Here is a 17,062-nt window from a genome sequence, read left to right on the forward strand (position 1 = left end):
ACCTTATTTAGTAGCAGTAGAGCTCCTTGTGAAAGAGTTCGTCCAGGGAAGTACGTTACCGATTTCTGCCGTCAGGCAGTAATGTTAGCATTACTGCGTTCCGGTTTTGAAGGATGGTGAAATTATAGGCACATGGAACTTGTCAACATATGTCTCAGGGTGACGGGTGCAGTGGCAGTGCCCCTCAGATCTTTTGCATTTTGGTATCGGTCACGCTATTATTCGGTCGGTCACGGTATTTGAGGTTTTTAAACGCGAGCCTAGATTTTAAGAGGTGAGGTGTGGGGGATCTTGACTCGCGCCCCGCAATCCGCGGACTCAAAATTAATATTATAAATAAAATAAGAACACGCGGAGAAATTCGACACAGATCCCACGTCGACAAGCCCCGATGGCAACTGACGGGACGACGGGGCGCGGTGTGTCGTTAAGCAATTTTCAAGTCCAAAGAACAGAGTCCGACGTGATTATACAGGGAAAATAGGTTAAATACAATCTCGTTGTTCAAAATATGACTAATCGATGTGTTTTCAGAATTTTTACATCGTATTTCGTTTCGGAAATGTAAAATCGAACACTGGTCACTCTGATATCCACAGCGAAGAACAACGAACGAAATGTTCAATGTCCTGAGAACAAGCAGTCTAGCACATACGTCTTTGTTCAACGGATGAGTCGATAGGGCTACAGTTGAAAACCAAAATGTAACAGGTTCTCTGTAGTATTTAAAGAGAAATATCTCTATATAAAAATGAAGTACGAAGTTAGATATTTCATTCATAATTCGTTGTCGACTTATTTTAGCCTATTTTCGAGATTTTATACGATCGAGTAAAGTACATCCTATAGTGTAAAGAATTAACACAGTCATTAAACAACATTCTTATAGTAAATACCAAAACCATTTGATGAAGTAAAACAGTTTTTCCGCCTCTCCTCCGGAACTCGCCTTAAGAATAAAACTGAATAGCGGCATGCTAGTAGATGTCGGCTGGAATGCAGCCGAATCGAAAGATTTTTTTCTGAGTGTTCGATCTTTGTATTAATAATCATAACAAACAAGTGGAGTAATTTCACAACAAAAAATAATTGAATATCAATTCAATAAAAAATTAAATACAATGAATAGCGACATCTCTAGCCAGGGCTGGTAGCTGTAAAGGTAACTGGGTGACGAAATACTTAAGATTCCTCATAGATGGCGCTACGGTTAAAAAGTTGTTGAAAAACGAAATATGAAGACACGACAACAAACAGAAAAATTCATGAGGTTCAACGGTTCGTTCCGTGGCTTAGTTGGTACAGCGTCCGGCATGGTATGCTAAATAATATTGTCAAAAATCCGTTCTTAAAGGATAGATCTAGTTTCGCTGATTTCATATAATATCTTAAGTTAATAACTCAATTTCGTTAAAAATGTCGATTACGTTAGTTGTTATAAGAAGGGCAGTATATGTGGGAGTGAAGCAACAGACCTCTGCTTCTGTTTCCGCAACTGCGGAAACTCCGCATGCTTTTTTACATCTATTTCCGTATCTGCTTCCGCAACTTTTATCAGAAGCTTTAGTACTGCCACCTTATCTATTTCTGCCGCCAAGCAGTAATGTCAGCGGCACATGGGACCTGTCAACTTATGTCTCAAGGTGGCAGTGCGCCTCAGATCTTTGCGATTTAAAGCTCTTAGTGGCACTGCAACTGTTACGAACAGGCGTATAGCTTACCATCAGGTACACGACTTGTTCGTCCCGTCACTTGATATTACGAAAAAAAAATTATAACGTTCGCGATGGTTCGCGTATAGCATGGCGGTGGGGCGCGTGGTTCTTATCAGTTGTATTTAGTGCAATTTATGTAATCTTTATAGTATTTACACTTGCGCTTCCGCATCCGCATCCGCTTCCGTTTCTGTTTCCGTTATGACACTACCGTTGCATGTCTAATATGTGGCTCTAGTATGTGACGTTTTTTAACGTTCCTCTGAACAATGTCCATGAGTATATTGGGCCATGGCGAATTTTCTTTTTTATAAAGAAATTTCGCTAATGGCCTTTTGGTCGTACCTACTTAAAGTATACGCATCTCAATACATTCACATAAGCAAGTGACATAGAATTCTATATGTATCGTCAACCAGCTGGCCGTGTCACGTCTAAGGATTGAAACCATGTTCCGCCACGCCTGCCCGATGTGGGTTGGAGACTTCACACTTCTCCTTGGTATTTTAAAAAACAAAACCATCTTCGCCATGCAGGTAGCGAGAGCTAGTCATTCAGAAATGTTTGCAACTTAGAAACTTATAAGTACAGTCTCACTTAACTGCCACCGCTTTCCCATACCAAAATTACTAAACTAAAAATTGCATCGCACATATAGACCTATCCATAGAACACAAACCTACGAGTATGTGCAAGACAACTTATTCTCAGGACATTGCAATTTTCGTTTATTGTTCTTCGCTGTAGGTAACAGATCGAATATTGTTCGAGTTTATATTACTGAAAACACCTGCAGATAGTTCTTAATTGGACAAACGAGATTTATATATTTATCCTCTTTTCACTGTGTAACGAACTCGATATGTACCCTTCAGACTAGTCCGTTTTGTACGCCAAAGAAAACAGTTTGCTATGAAAATGTTCTTAATTCATTTGAACGTATTGTGGAGCGGTAAAGCGAGAGTCGCTAACTGCTAGAGACTTGCGCCACCCGCGCCCCGTAGAGATGGGCTGTACAGATGCGACGTGTCCACTGCCGTGAGATAGCGAAGAGTGAGTTGTGGCTTGGTACAGCAGTAAAACGTACATCAGATTACCACGGTGACGTACTACGCACCGAAATCACGGCACATGCCCGGAATCTAGGCTTTGTATAAACTTTTCTATGGTCTTGAACAGTACCAAGACGCCTAATGCGCGAATAACAGGTGTTTCGCAGGGAGATGGTCTTGCGCCAAGAACAATAGAACATTTTGATAATTTAAAACATGTGAGAAATTAATAAATGCCGGATTATTTTGAACTGCAATATTTCATAAATCGGCATACCTCTAGCGGAATGTAGGCGGCACCTGCTTGAATACCTCGTCGCCACTTTATACAAAATACTTGTATCAAAATTTATGCACTTATTTTAAATATTAGGCGGAGGATATATATGTCTAAGAATAAAAGAAACATTTGTATACTGCGAAGGTAGTGAGATAAGTGAGTTATCAGGAATCGTTAAGTTTACTTCCGTCATAAGTTAGTGGTGAGCGCTGCGGGGGACTGATGTCAGATAAGTGAACTTTCTAATCCTTGCCGATTGTCACATGAGGCGCCTCTCTAGAGTTTTTGAAGAAAAAAATAGGTGGCGAGGACAACTTTTGCCTCGTAGTAGAATAAGCAATCGGGCAGCAAAAAAATGTAATTCATAATCAATATTATTGTGAAATATCTGAATTATTTATATTTCCAATGTATAACCACACGTAGGTACCACGTGACGTCATACATTAGTAAATAAAGAAACCTGAACGTATTCACCGTTCGCGTTTTTTTCCATCCTCTAAGGTGGGCGTGTTTTTTTACCTCGTGTGTTTTTCGTTCAATCATTTTTAGCCGACTTAAAAAAGAGGAGGTCGTCAATTACCCTTTTTTTGTGTGTTTGTTACGCGATTATTCCGGCAATTGTAAATTGATTTCGATGATTCTTTTTTGTTGTTGGAACCAGGGTAACACAGTATTGGTTTCATTATGATTTAAATAAAATATTCCTATTACCTTGTGTTTTTTCTTCATTTAACTTTTTTTTTTTTCATTTTGGATTTTGGGCACTAGCCAATAAAAACGTAAAATTTTCACAAGTGGCAAGTGCACATTGTTTAGTTTGTTTACCTGCCAATTACGCCATGGATTTTGAGTTTACATGTGGTCTTAAATCTAATTTAAAAACTTTATTCAAATAAAATAATATTTTTCTTGCCTGCTTATATCCATTATTGTTAATATTAAATATTTTCTCCAAAATTGTCCGCGGGTTTACAATAATAACTGAACCACATGGTAGTCCAAACGGTTACCATGCTAGTATGCCACGCCGTGGTCCTGAGTTTGAATCCCGGGCCGGGAGAAATATTTGTATTGCCTACAGTTATTTCTCTCGTGAGTTTGGGTGTAATTTGTGGTTGTCCATGTGTCTGTCCATGGCACCCACGATACAGGGTTTCCCTAGTGCGGGGCTATAAGTGTGTACTTTATTATTAGTATGTGCGTTATAATAATAATGTGCCAAATAAACAAACCAATTGCCTAGTTTCAAATCAGGGAATTACCTGTATACAGAACACCAGAACAAAACCAATGTAGATTGTGAATTTCCCAATTTGGTCCTACCGGGAATCGAAACCGGGACCTTCTCATCCAGCACCCATAGTACAAAACGTTGGGCCACCGAGGGCGTTTAACTTAAAAAAAATACCTTTAAAGGAATATTGTGACTGGCCTGAAAACAACTCTATATATAGACTATGAAGGATTAAACATGGCGCCCTAAAATTTTACTATAATTTTTGTATCACCTTTTAAAATTGCTTACGTGTTTCATCAGGTACAAACTGAATTCAATCAACATGAGCTCTACTAATAATATTACGACTCCATTAAAGCGACAATAAACACGCGATGCAATGTCGTAAAATTACTTGAAAAATAATCAACCATAATTAATAAATTCGAGGGCAACAATTACGCAATTTTCTCTGCTAAGGAGGGCTAATAAAACGTTTCTCTAATCTGTTTTATGTATTGTAGTTGTTTGTTGTAGATGCTAAAGCAGCAACTCATTTGACTCGTGGAGAGTATACAAGAGGATAATGCCGCCAAAAGCGCGTCATAGACAAACGAAAGAACGAAGAAGACCCGTTACTAGCCAAAAGGTAATTGAAGCATTTTGGATGTAACAAGGGCGTATCACGTAAAAGTGAGATCCGAGAAAATATAAAATAAAGTTTTAATGTCTTATATCTGTTTTTATATTTATAATATGACTCTTTCTAGCTTTATTATTTATTTATCCTATGATTTAGCTAAAAGTTTCTGGTCTTATTATTATTTTAAAACAATTAGAAACTTTTGATTTTTTTTCCCTGTGTTATCCCTCCTTGTTGCACCAAACCGATAAATTAATGGGGCGTTCATTATATTATTGGTTTTTAAGGATACAAATTGTGAATCAGCCTCATTTAAAAGTTACATTGAAAAAAATTTAAACGTATTTTTAATCATTCATTAAATTCGCTGGGTTGAAATAAATCGACAGTATCATCTTCATCAGTTCTCACTGACCTCCTATATGCCTCATGTTGAGGATGAAGGAGTTCCTTATAGACATTTTTTACATTAAAATAAGCTATTACAAACTACGGGTGATACTTGTCCGAAATTCAAACGCACATTTATAATCTATGCCACAAGGGCGGAGCATCATCTTCTAAATGAATGAAACTCACGCCATCTAGAAGGGAGATCGAAATGTGTTTTTGTCACAAGATACTAGGTAGTATTTTACATGTTTTGATGTAATAAAATCAAAACAGGTTTTGGGTGCCGAAGGCCGTTGTTGTTCCCAATGCTTCAATTATGGAATCCAGACCAAAAAGGAAGTCGTTAGGTATAAAGTGACTTACCGAAAGTAGTCATTTTTGCAAAAAATGTTGCTGTCTCTTGCATAACAGCGCTGCTCTGAGTCCAGAGGCATTTTGCATTCGCAGCAGCGGAGACAGGGTGTGTGCCAGCGGCGTTCCAGGGCGAGCAAGTAGTATCTGTCTGTGATACGGGCGCCGCAGCCTGCGCACGCGTCGTCCGGAGGAGGTTGGGGCGCGTCTGGGGGCTCTCGCTTCCGACACGAAGTGCAGTCCCGAGGGGATCCGGGCGACGTTGCTGGGGCAACCGGGGACAGCTCCGCTCCACCCTCGTAAGCTGAAGATAGGTAGCGCTCACTCTGTTGCTGCAAATAAATCATCTTTTAAGTAAATGTAAGAAAAGACACTTCGAAGGCTTTGAAGATCAGGTGATTAAAATTTCAGATATCGGATTCAAGGATACAATACACACAGAGGTGAATGATTCAATTACATATCTACATAATGTATTTGTAAAAAAGGTCACTTGAATATAATAACAAATAAAATAACACAAACGAATGGAGATTATATAACCGATTCCAAAAAGGAGTAGGTTCTCAATTAGTCTGTTTTTTCGATTACTCGGACATATGTGAACCAATTTCGATGATTCCTTTTTTGTTGGAAAGGGGGTACCTCAGTAGCGTTTCTATTCAATCCTACCTCTGAGGGTGGCAAAGTAGATGATGAATTCGATTTATTGGATTTCACCCAGTTTCCGTTAACTTATATCAATAAAACTTGGCAAAACCATGCATGTAATTCCTCAAACTTTTGAGATTGGTGTTTTTTATAAAAAGTTATTATACCAAATAACATTATTGGATATAAAGGAATATGTTTACTCGCGTGATACGTCGTCCCTTACAATACGTAGACGTAATCAAAATTTTTACGAAAAAAGAAATAAGTCAGCCAAGCCCTGCCGGTGCGCACCAAACTCTTTTTTACGAGCTTAGGTTATAGTTTGCCTTAGAACAGGGTTTCTTAACCTGTGATCCATGGACCCCTAAGGGGTACATGAAATGTTAACCTGGGGTCCATGAGGAGCCTACCTAATATAATGCATTAATATAAAAATGTATATCATTGACTTACAAATAAATGGACGACGGGTCTAATACAAAAACCACGAAAAAAATGTCCCAAGTCAACCTATTCGAAATTTAAATTGTAATGTCATCGCAGTATCGCGCTGTCAGTAGAACAAATGAAGACTAAAGCGGAGTGTCGCGCTCTGTATACGATTTTAGCGCCTTAAAAGTGCGGACACTTTTTAGCGCGGACCCGACGTCCATATAATTGTAAGTCAATGATGTATATACAATATGTTGAATTTTCGCGCCCTTTGACGAGCATCCGTTATTGGAGCGAGGGAGATGCGCGTCAATGCAACACACGGGCGATTCTTCTTCTTCACTTTTTTAGAAATGGTCGGTGTGGCCTTGGAAAAGTTTGAGAAACCATGCCCTACAGGAAGAAAGGCCAAGTGCTGTTATGCTAAATCCCCTTCCTAAATATTTTACTTATTCGTTCCATAACTTAATCTCGTAAAAAAAAAATTAAGTTACGCCTAATATACGCTAAAAAAAAATCTGTAAACTATTTTTCTTACAGCGTAGGCCTGGAATGGATTATGGATATTATATATAACTCAAATGCTTCAATTGATACTTGGGTACGTATATTTCGTTTGAAAATAAACATTGTTTTAATAATAGCATATGAATTTAATAAATATTAACACCACGCTGTCGGTGCGCTAAAATCGTGTGAGAAAAATTTAGATTTTCGTTTCATGCTTCTACAATACTGCACAGAAATGGTTACGCGCGTTACAAGTAGAGCTTCCATCAATGGATTGCAGTGCATGGATAAACCTACTCAGGACTTTATTGTGCGGTCAGGTTTAGATTAAAACTATTCTTTTTGTAAAATTTTTATTAAAAAATATATGCATTTGTGACACAGAATTATTAAATCTACTTTTTAATTTCCTTTTACTACGTAAATTTAATTTAGTAAAAGAAAGCGCGTATTGTTAAAATGTTTTGCAAATCGTAGCTTAAATTGGAATGGATGTTTTTGGTAAAATAAAAATGAGATTGTTGTATAAAATAACAATAAATAAAAATTATTTATTGAATGAAAAATTAATTAATAATTTTCGTAACTATAATTTAGAATAGGGTTTGCATTAATATTAGACGTAAATGGTTTTTCACTAGCACCATCTCAGTCACCGTGTTGGTTGAAAAAAAGAATATATATATCCGTTTTAGATCCGAAAAACTAATTCAATTTCCCATATAACAAAACATTTCACAACATTTTAACCAATAAATAATAAAAACGTTTCTATAAAATCTGTATTGATCTGCATGAATTTTACGTACTTTTGTTAAGAAATAAAATACATTAAACACTTGAAAAAGCTGCCGATGTTTCGCCGACGGATATCATAATCCGTCGGCGGACGCCAAGCGGCGGGTTCGTGGTTTCTATTCTCAGAATTTATGCAATATTAAGCTTAAATAAATACATAATACTGGCAATATAAGGAATTATGCTGTTAATGAACATTAACTTTATATATCAACTTAAAAAACTTGCAACTCTATGAGAAAATACTTGACCATTTTGTAATAAATTTTCACCCTTAATTAAGTTTTATTCTCTTATTACACCTGCCTATTATGGCTGTATTTTTCGCTTTACTTATTGAAAACTTTGCCTGCGGTAATGTCTTGTATTATATATGTCTGAATAAAGACAAACTCGTCAAACAATCTGAGATCGATACCTCCAATGAGCACTACCCCAACTTAATTTTGTGGCCCTACTCTGTTTTTATTTTGTTTCTTGTTTCTTTATTTTCTTTTTCACGAAATTTTGGTAGCATAATAGTAGTAAATAAATATGGCTGTTTACAAAAATAACAGAAAATCACCAAAAAATAAAATTGACGTAGTGTTCATTGGAGGCAACGAGATGTTCCATTGTCATATAAATTTCTTATTCCATGCAAATTTCTTTACGAAGGAAGTTTGTATGGCAGAGATAAAAAGCGAATTTAACTTTTCTATATCAAATCTATGATAAGAAATCAATAGCGAGCCGATAGCTAACATATTCTGTATTTTCAGCCACCAACATGTATTTAAATTACTCTGCAATAATTGTATAAAAAAACATTGAAATGGTTTACGTCGCTACTTCATAGGTCAGGAAAGTTTTCGGGCTAAGGACTCAGCCTTTGTACGTGACTGCGACCTATAATGAAGGTAGGCATTAAAATAATAAGCCGCAGTTTTCATTTACGACAGGGCTTCATTTTTTAGGCCAAGGAACCGCACAAATTTGATTTTTTATCATGATCATGCTATATTATTATTTATTACAAAGAAACGCATATACGCACGCACGCGAGTACGCACACAACCGCACAAATGAAATACACATACTACATGAGATATAATAATATCAAAGTGAGAACTAAATGTACCTTCTCTCTAACTTGAGCAGGGCATGCGTAAATGTGACCTTAAGCACAAAGATGTTCCGAACAACACTATTGGAGAATCAAGCTACCAATTGGTCGGAATAGATTCTAGCCAAGATCACCAACGACACCAATGGCTTTGAGGTGAATGAACGGCGGTGGCGTTCGATTTTAAGCGAGAGAATTGAAAACTCAACCATCAACGGTAATCATTTTTTTATGCACGCACTCATAGCCCCGCAATAAAGAAACTCTGTATCACGGGTGCCATACACATAGACGACCTTAAATTGCACTCAAACTCACTGGAGAAATAAATCTCCATACAAATATTTCTCCCGGTCGGTCATCGAACTCGGGATCTATGCATGGCAGACCAGCATGGGAACCGTTCAGCCGCGGAAGCAGTTTCATCATTTTATCCATTGACTTACAAATAAATGGACGACGGGTCTAATACAAAAACCACGAAAAAAATGTCCGAAGTCAACCTATTCGAAATTTAAATTGTAATGTCATCGCAGTATCGCGCTGTCAGTCGAACCAATGAAGACTAAAGCGGAGTTTGGCGCTCTGTATACGATTTTAGCGCCTTACAAGTGCGGACACTTTTTAGCGCGGACCCGACGTCCATGTAATTGTAAGTCAATGATTTTATCTTACAGTTTGCTGTCGGTGCAGCCTCCTCCACTCCTCACAATTCATAGCCAGGCTTGACCTTTTCATAGCTGCTCACTTTAACATTCTTTTTTATTAAATAATTATTAATTAGTAGCAGTAGAGCTTCTTGTGAAAAAGTTCGTCCTGGGAAGAACTGTCACTTTGCCTATTTCTGCCGCCAAGCCATTTAGTGAGCTTTACTGCCTTCCTGAAAGGTAAGGGTATTAGTAAAATTACAGGTACATGGAAGTTGTTGATTTATGGCTCAGGGTGACGGGCGCAGAGGCAGTGCACTTCGGATCTTTGCGATTTAAAGCTCTGAGTGGCAACTGTTATGGACAGGCGTGTCGCTTACCACCAAGCGCACGACTTGTTCATCCCGTCTCTGGGTATCATAAAAAAAATCCTGATGGGAAGTGACGGTGAGGTTGACGATTGAGCATGAACACCTAAATAATGCCTATTCACTTTTGCCTTGAAAATTATTTGTTCACTGTGTGCCATTCTTGGTCTTGCACGCTTTCTTTTTCCTTCCATCTTCCCCTCAATTATAAATATCAGAAATTCGTCATTACGTAACAAACATTTTCCCGTTTTGTTCTCTATTTCCCGGATCAATTATTTATAACTTTGAAAATGTGTGTTCACATGCCCGCAGTGCACATAGAAAGTTACGTACATAAGTTGTCTGCGAGGGCCACGAACGCCGCTAGCATAGAAGTTGTTGCAGACGCCATAGCCGAGGGTAAATTCTAAAATATATGATACGGATAATTTTAAATACAGAGTTGTCGGTTTGTTCAATTTAAAATACAAAACAAAAAGACTTTGTATGCGATTTTTTAATTTTACTTTCCCGTAACAAATGATAAAATATCGTGACTTTTTAATTTCAATAGTGATGAAATCGAATATAAATAAAAAGTTTCAGGAGATTGAAGAAGAAGAACACGTTATTTGGGTTTGTTTGGTCATTAATTCGTTCTCTTAATTTTTTTGGAAAAGTAATATAGATTTTTTGCCATTATATATCTTCAAAGTAACTACTATGAGAATAAAAGTATCCAAACATAATTTGCTAGCATCCGATATATCATAATATAAGAACGGAAAGAGATACACTTTTGCTGTTAAAGAATAGAAATTGAGAAGCGGTAAAAGTGTTTACGGTGCAGATAGTGCGAAATAGAAATTTTAACGATGCAATCACTTGCAATTGATGCAAATAAAACTACATTATTGTTAGGTTTCGCTATAGTTTTCACGGGACAAAACGACTCGGTTCTTTGAAAGGGAAGACAGACCCCTTCGCCTATTTTATTAAACGGAGCTTCCTTTTGTGACTGAAAATAAATATCTTTATAGTTATTTTTGTTCTCTGTAACCTTATTTTAGAACTATAAAAGTCAAAGTGCCGCTGTTTCAATATTTTAAACGAAACTGCGGCACTTTGTCAATAGCACATGTTAGGCTTCTTTTTCAAATAACACTGATGTCCCAGACAACCTGTAGGGATTTACTTATACTATCATCATAATCAGAGCAACGGAATTCACTTTCCAGTTCACCCAGGCCAGAACCAATTAGAAAAGTTTAATTCCCCAAATTGGTTCTACCGGGAACCGAACCCAGGACCGCATCCAGCGCCCACAATAATAATAAGAAAGACCCAAAGCTCGAAATTGAAAGCATGTTAAATAATTTCCACATATAAATACCCGATCTCCATAAGAATAAGACCTCCGTCTACATTGTGGACCAACGTCGAGAAAGATCTTAAAAGCCTTGAACATTTCAGCAAAACAGTGCCCCTTAGGGCCGACGATCAAGGAGACCCGACCTCAAATAAAATTGGCAAGGGCCAGGAAGATAAGATGAATTAAAACTTCCGATACAAAACAGCAAATGAGAAATGAGAATAGCCGTGATGATCGCCAACGTCGTAGAGAGACGGCACAAAGAAGATACAAAACAGCGAACTTTAAAAAATCAGTAAAGTCAACCATTGAAGTCACAGTAATGAGAGTTCGGAATTGCATATGTAGTGGTGTACCATTCGCACAGCCACAAATTCTTCTGTAAACACACAAATACCTCTACATATGAAATTTCGAGCTCTCGCTAATATCAATATACTACCTGTCGGAACCAGAGATGGGCAGTGAGTTAAAACCCACCAGCAATAATTTTACCAGCACCCTACCATTCAAAACCGCTCATGTCGATGACGAAATCCTTCATAAAGAGCTCTACTGCTAGTAAAGATACACAGACAGGCTTCAAACTTATGACTCTACTCATTTTAAGTCGGGGGCTAATAAACAAAATTTTATTTTCTATTTTTTCCTACAATACTATCACCATATATGGAATTGCTACTACCATAATGGTGTAACTCAAAATATGTGATATTCAAGATTATACCATTTTAAAAACGCAAAATTTCATTCTCCACATTTCAATAAAACCGTCGTTAACGTATTGTAAGAAACAATTTAAAGATATCTTCTTAACTCAAAGTGAGACAAACTTTTTGTGAGCTAGTTCTGAACAATTATTATCATTATATCAAGTGACGGCACCTGTCAACAAGTGTACAAGTCGTGTACCTGGTGAAAAACTACACGCCCGTGCAGTTGCTGTACCACTCAGAGATTCAAATCGCAAAGATCTGAGGCGCACTACCACAGCGCCCGTCACCCTGAGATATAAGTTGACAAGTCCCATGTGTCTGTAATATCACCAGCACTTACCCTTCAAAACCGGAACTCAGTAATGGTCACATTACTGCTTGGCGGCAGAAATAAGTAAGGCGGCAGTACTCAAAAATATGAAATTACATTTTCCCTTTTACTTTTAAATATATTCGAGGAAATTATTTAGATGTCTATCATAAACTTAAACCTAATACATAAATTTCATTCACGGGAAGTGAGTAATTCGTTTTTCATCCATTCTGAAAAAATACACTTTTCGAGTTAACACACTATTGTATTAACAGTGCCATATGGATAATGAGATTGCACGTAACTTTTGTATATCTGTCATCAAATTTAAATAATATGATTGACAAGTTAGGTTCACATTCTAACAACGTTAGCAAATTTACACCTATGTATTATTTGCAATAAATAATATCACAGATGGATTTTGCTTTTTACTTCATGACAACCATATGTCATGATATATCATGATAACCATGAACAAAAAAAAAGAAAAAATAGTTTCATTTCTTAGGCAATAGCGAAAACTTAAGAAGTTTTGAATTTTTGAGGGAAGGGTTCTTAATTACTGCAACAACGTTTATAATTTCGAATTAATAGGTAGGAAAAATGAGCATAAACTAAATTCGCTGCGCATACGGCTTTCAAATGAACGGTAGCGGAAATGCGATAGCCTTTTATCGATTTCGACCTATATTATTTTGAACTATAATAAGCTTCTATGCGCAATATTCGAGAAAATGAGTGGCTTATTTAGACGGAAAATGTTTTTAACTTTTTTAGTACAAATGGTTCAACACGAGAGCTCAAAATCACTTTCTAACAGGCACTGTTATGCAAGACTTGGCCCAATATTTTTTCATCACACTTGCCATTGACTTACAATTATATGGACGTCGGGTCCGCGCTAAAAAGTGTCCGAGCTTATAGGGCGCTAAAATCGTATACAGAGCGTCATTCACGCTTTAGTCTTCGTTTGTTCGACTGACAGCGAATAAAGCAAAATTAGACAGTACTGCGATGACATTACAATTTAAATCCAACGTTTTAGCTTTTTCATATTCCTTTACATGTCACTACGTTTAAATAGGTTGACTTGGGACATTTTTTTCGTGGTTTTTGTATTAGACCCGTTGTCCATTTATTTGTAAGTCAATGACACTTGCACATAAACGAAAACTGTCATGACATGCAGGCAACGTAGACCGTAATGTCTTAAATTACGCTCGGCCTTTTTCATTACATTATCGCCCTATGGATTTTTTACGTCAAGATTAAGCAAAAAGTATAAAAAAAGCTAAACATTTGCAATTCAAATATATTTTCTTAAATTTATTTAGTGAATTAAAATTCTGCAGCATATTTAGAATTTGGAAATTATTTATTTTATATACTTAACTAATACACTGTGCAAAACATTTTAGTTCGAGTTGTGTTATCTATGGAAGAATAGCTGGCCATCTGTTAAAAAAAAATCCCGCCATTTACAAAATCTGTAAATGTTGCATTGTATTTATTAATACAAGAAATAAACTAACGTTGCATCTATTTCTTCACAAATGTGATGGAAAAACATTGTACGTAGCACGGGCGGTAAAAATTACAAACGTCGTAAAGCCGTCTAACATACAATGTACTGTTTTATATAGAAACCAAAAACAGTATTGATTTTTCGAAACGGTGCCTTTTATTTTTACTTGTGGTATTATAGTTGCTTAGAGGTTATTGTTTAGATAAATATTTAACGACATACGATATTGCATTTTTAATAACAAAAACAATGTTAAATTATTTTTTTTCGAAACTGACTGTGACTTGCTGCATGGTCGTAGGTTCAAGTCCCACCGAGTCGAAGAAATTTTTCTGGTTCGATCTTTGTAATAATAAACATACGATATAATTTTATAACGCATTTAATATATCAGAGTTGATTTTTGAAATTTGATACGTATTATAGAAACAAAAAGATTGTGTGATCTTTAGGGGGTTTCCAGCAGTAGCAATATGTCACTTGAAATGATAATAGAAAAGATCAATGGTATCTATTCTCAATTAATTTTATACGACTATAAAGTTCTAATGAAGTGTGGAGAAGAATTAGTTCATGTCCTAGATCAAAGTATTTTTCCATCGTTTTATTGCCACTGGTTAGCTAGCGGAAGCTACCACATAGCCTTGTTATTTAACCTTTATATTTAGTATGCCGTATTACTTTTTAGTTTCTTTTCTAACGCAATCTAGCACCTAGTCAAGAACCGTTGCCGTCGAATGAAGCGAGTTAAAGAATGTTTTATATCCCGTTCAAAAAACTACAAAAAAACGCCGAATTCATAAAAAAATAATGTAAATAGCTAAGTATATAAAAAAATATACGAATACGCTTATACGCAGAATCATATTTATGAATACAACATGTCTAGAATAGAATATTAATAGGCTTCGTGAAAACGCTTAACTAGTAATGCTTACATTATTAAATAAGCAATTTGGTTATGCAATAATTCTACAGTTATATTGTTAATTTTTTGAAAATGGGTACCACGTCAAACGCGGATGGAATAAAATTTAAAAAATATAAGATATTTTTTGAGTAAATATGTACCTGTATAATTGATATGTGTATATACACTGTTCGACTTCTATTTTTGTATTAATTTCTAATAAAATCCAGGACAACATTTTCTTAGTAACACAAAACCTGAGACAACATATTTTCTGTCATCACTTCTGAAAACTTCACGACTATCGGCCATTTCGTTTCAAAACGGCAGAGTAAAAAGGGTTGTTGGCGCGTTGCTATATAAAATCCACTTTTATTAACGGTATCGATAACGTGAGTTTACATTTTAGCTGCAAATTTTGGTTGATTTTATGAAATGGTGCTTTATTGTTGTGATGATTTGACATGCACATGTTTTATTTCCATTTTGGGGCTGCAAATCGTTACCAGTATTGACAAGTTAACTTTATCCAGTAATCGACAGGTGACCATACGTATTTTTAAGGACTTTCTGAGTTCTGAGCTCTTATTTGCTGATTAAGGATTTAAAATTACTAATTGATATACGTTTACTAGTAAAGAACAATGTGCCGGTCATTAGGTAAAATCAGTGTCCGCTACAGGTTTTTACGGATTTCGTTCTAAATGGCTCCAGAAAAGAACTACATACCCGAACAAATGGGCAAGGCAATGGAGGCTGATGAGGCTATAAGATTGTAATGTCAATGCTAGGTTCATATTCATTTATATTGACATGACAATGTCAAAAATGTAAGTAGTGTATTAAATGTGTAGTATCAAAATTCAATAAACCATTTATTTATCAGGGGGTACTGCAACTTTTTCTCCTTTTCGGATAGCCTTCCCCATTTGTTCGAGTGTGTATTAAAAATGTATTGTGTTGTTTAGATTTATTATTTCACAAACTTAAACTTTCTTTATATATTTGTATTATATCTTAATTCTACGACTATTTGGGTTAGGTTAGTTAGGTGACTTGTTTCAGTTACTGGATGTTTCTTATTGGTAATTCTCATCAACTGGGTGTTAATTATTGGTGGGTGTCGGTTACTGGGTAGTTAATCAAAGGATTTTTGGTAAACATTACTGGACTTTTTGAGAAAGTTTACTTTTTTTAAATAATAATTTTAGTAGCTTTTTATGAAACTATTATAGCGTAATCTTTCTTGACACTTATATATATCAGGTAAACTAATCAGTGTTAATGTATGTTCAAAAAGTCTTAAAATATTGATTATTGGTACACTTAGAGGATGAAAAAAAATTTGGTACCATATGAAAAATATTTCTCTACGTGCAGGCTCCGCGGCGTTCGAAGCGTATTCGAACTCTATACGAAAGATTTCAACGCCAGCATTTTTATTTAAATCTTTTCAAGACGCCGTTCACGTTAATTTTCATTATATGATACCGTGGGATTTTACATAGCGTTAACAAGTAGATGGAAATTAATGAAAAACAGTCACAGTTTAAACACGTAGTATTTTGCATAATAAGTGTTATGGACTTTTAAGAAACTATTTAGTTTTCAGCCAAGCGTTTTGATGGTTTAAATTTGTACTTGTAAAGACTTTTTAATTAAGTATAAAAAAAAAAACAAAAACTTACCCAGTGCATCGCTCCCCTCTCCTCGTACACTCCCATCTGGGGTTCAATTTTTCCGTTTTCTATTTTCGAACGATTGGGCCGCGGCCCCACTACACTTATCACTCACGCGGCATAGCACGTCTACTCCGCGCCGCGTCCGCCGGGCGACTGCCGCCGCTGCCGCACATCACCACCTGCCCCGCGCGGGGAGGGGCCACCCCGCCCCCCAGTCACGCCCATAACCCGGCAGGAGGGGATTTTACAAATTTGTCTTCACGATTTTTCTCTTACTCGTAAATTTTTGTTATGATTGCAAGCCCGTCCAAATTTTAGGCGCTATACATACTCTTTGTTGTGTTTTATTAAGCGGCTTAAGCAATGTATTTAAACAATGCCCGATTTGCAGA

At 36.4% G+C, this 17,062-nt stretch overlaps 1 protein-coding gene across 2 annotated transcripts in view; it reads right to left on the bottom strand.

Moving 5' to 3' along the window:
* LOC113239201 (protein apterous-like) overlaps positions 1 to 16,818 on the bottom strand; it is a 142,309-nt gene extending 125,491 nt beyond the window's left edge. For both annotated transcript variants that reach the window (XM_026476093.1, XM_026476092.1), the window contains exons 1-2: positions 16,677 to 16,818; positions 5,666 to 5,985 (exon numbers count right to left, since the gene is read on the bottom strand). In XM_026476093.1, the coding sequence (XP_026331878.1) occupies positions 5,666 to 5,985; positions 16,677 to 16,712 (356 nt within the window). In that variant the 5' untranslated portion in view covers positions 16,713 to 16,818. The remainder of the gene's footprint in view (positions 1 to 5,665; positions 5,986 to 16,676) is intronic.
* Positions 16,819 to 17,062: the final 244 nt, after the last annotated feature.

Source organism: Hyposmocoma kahamanoa, unplaced genomic scaffold (genome assembly GCF_003589595.1).
Source record: "Hyposmocoma kahamanoa isolate Upper Pololo Valley unplaced genomic scaffold, ASM358959v1 99702, whole genome shotgun sequence".
Taxonomy (NCBI): domain Eukaryota; kingdom Metazoa; phylum Arthropoda; class Insecta; order Lepidoptera; family Cosmopterigidae; genus Hyposmocoma; species Hyposmocoma kahamanoa.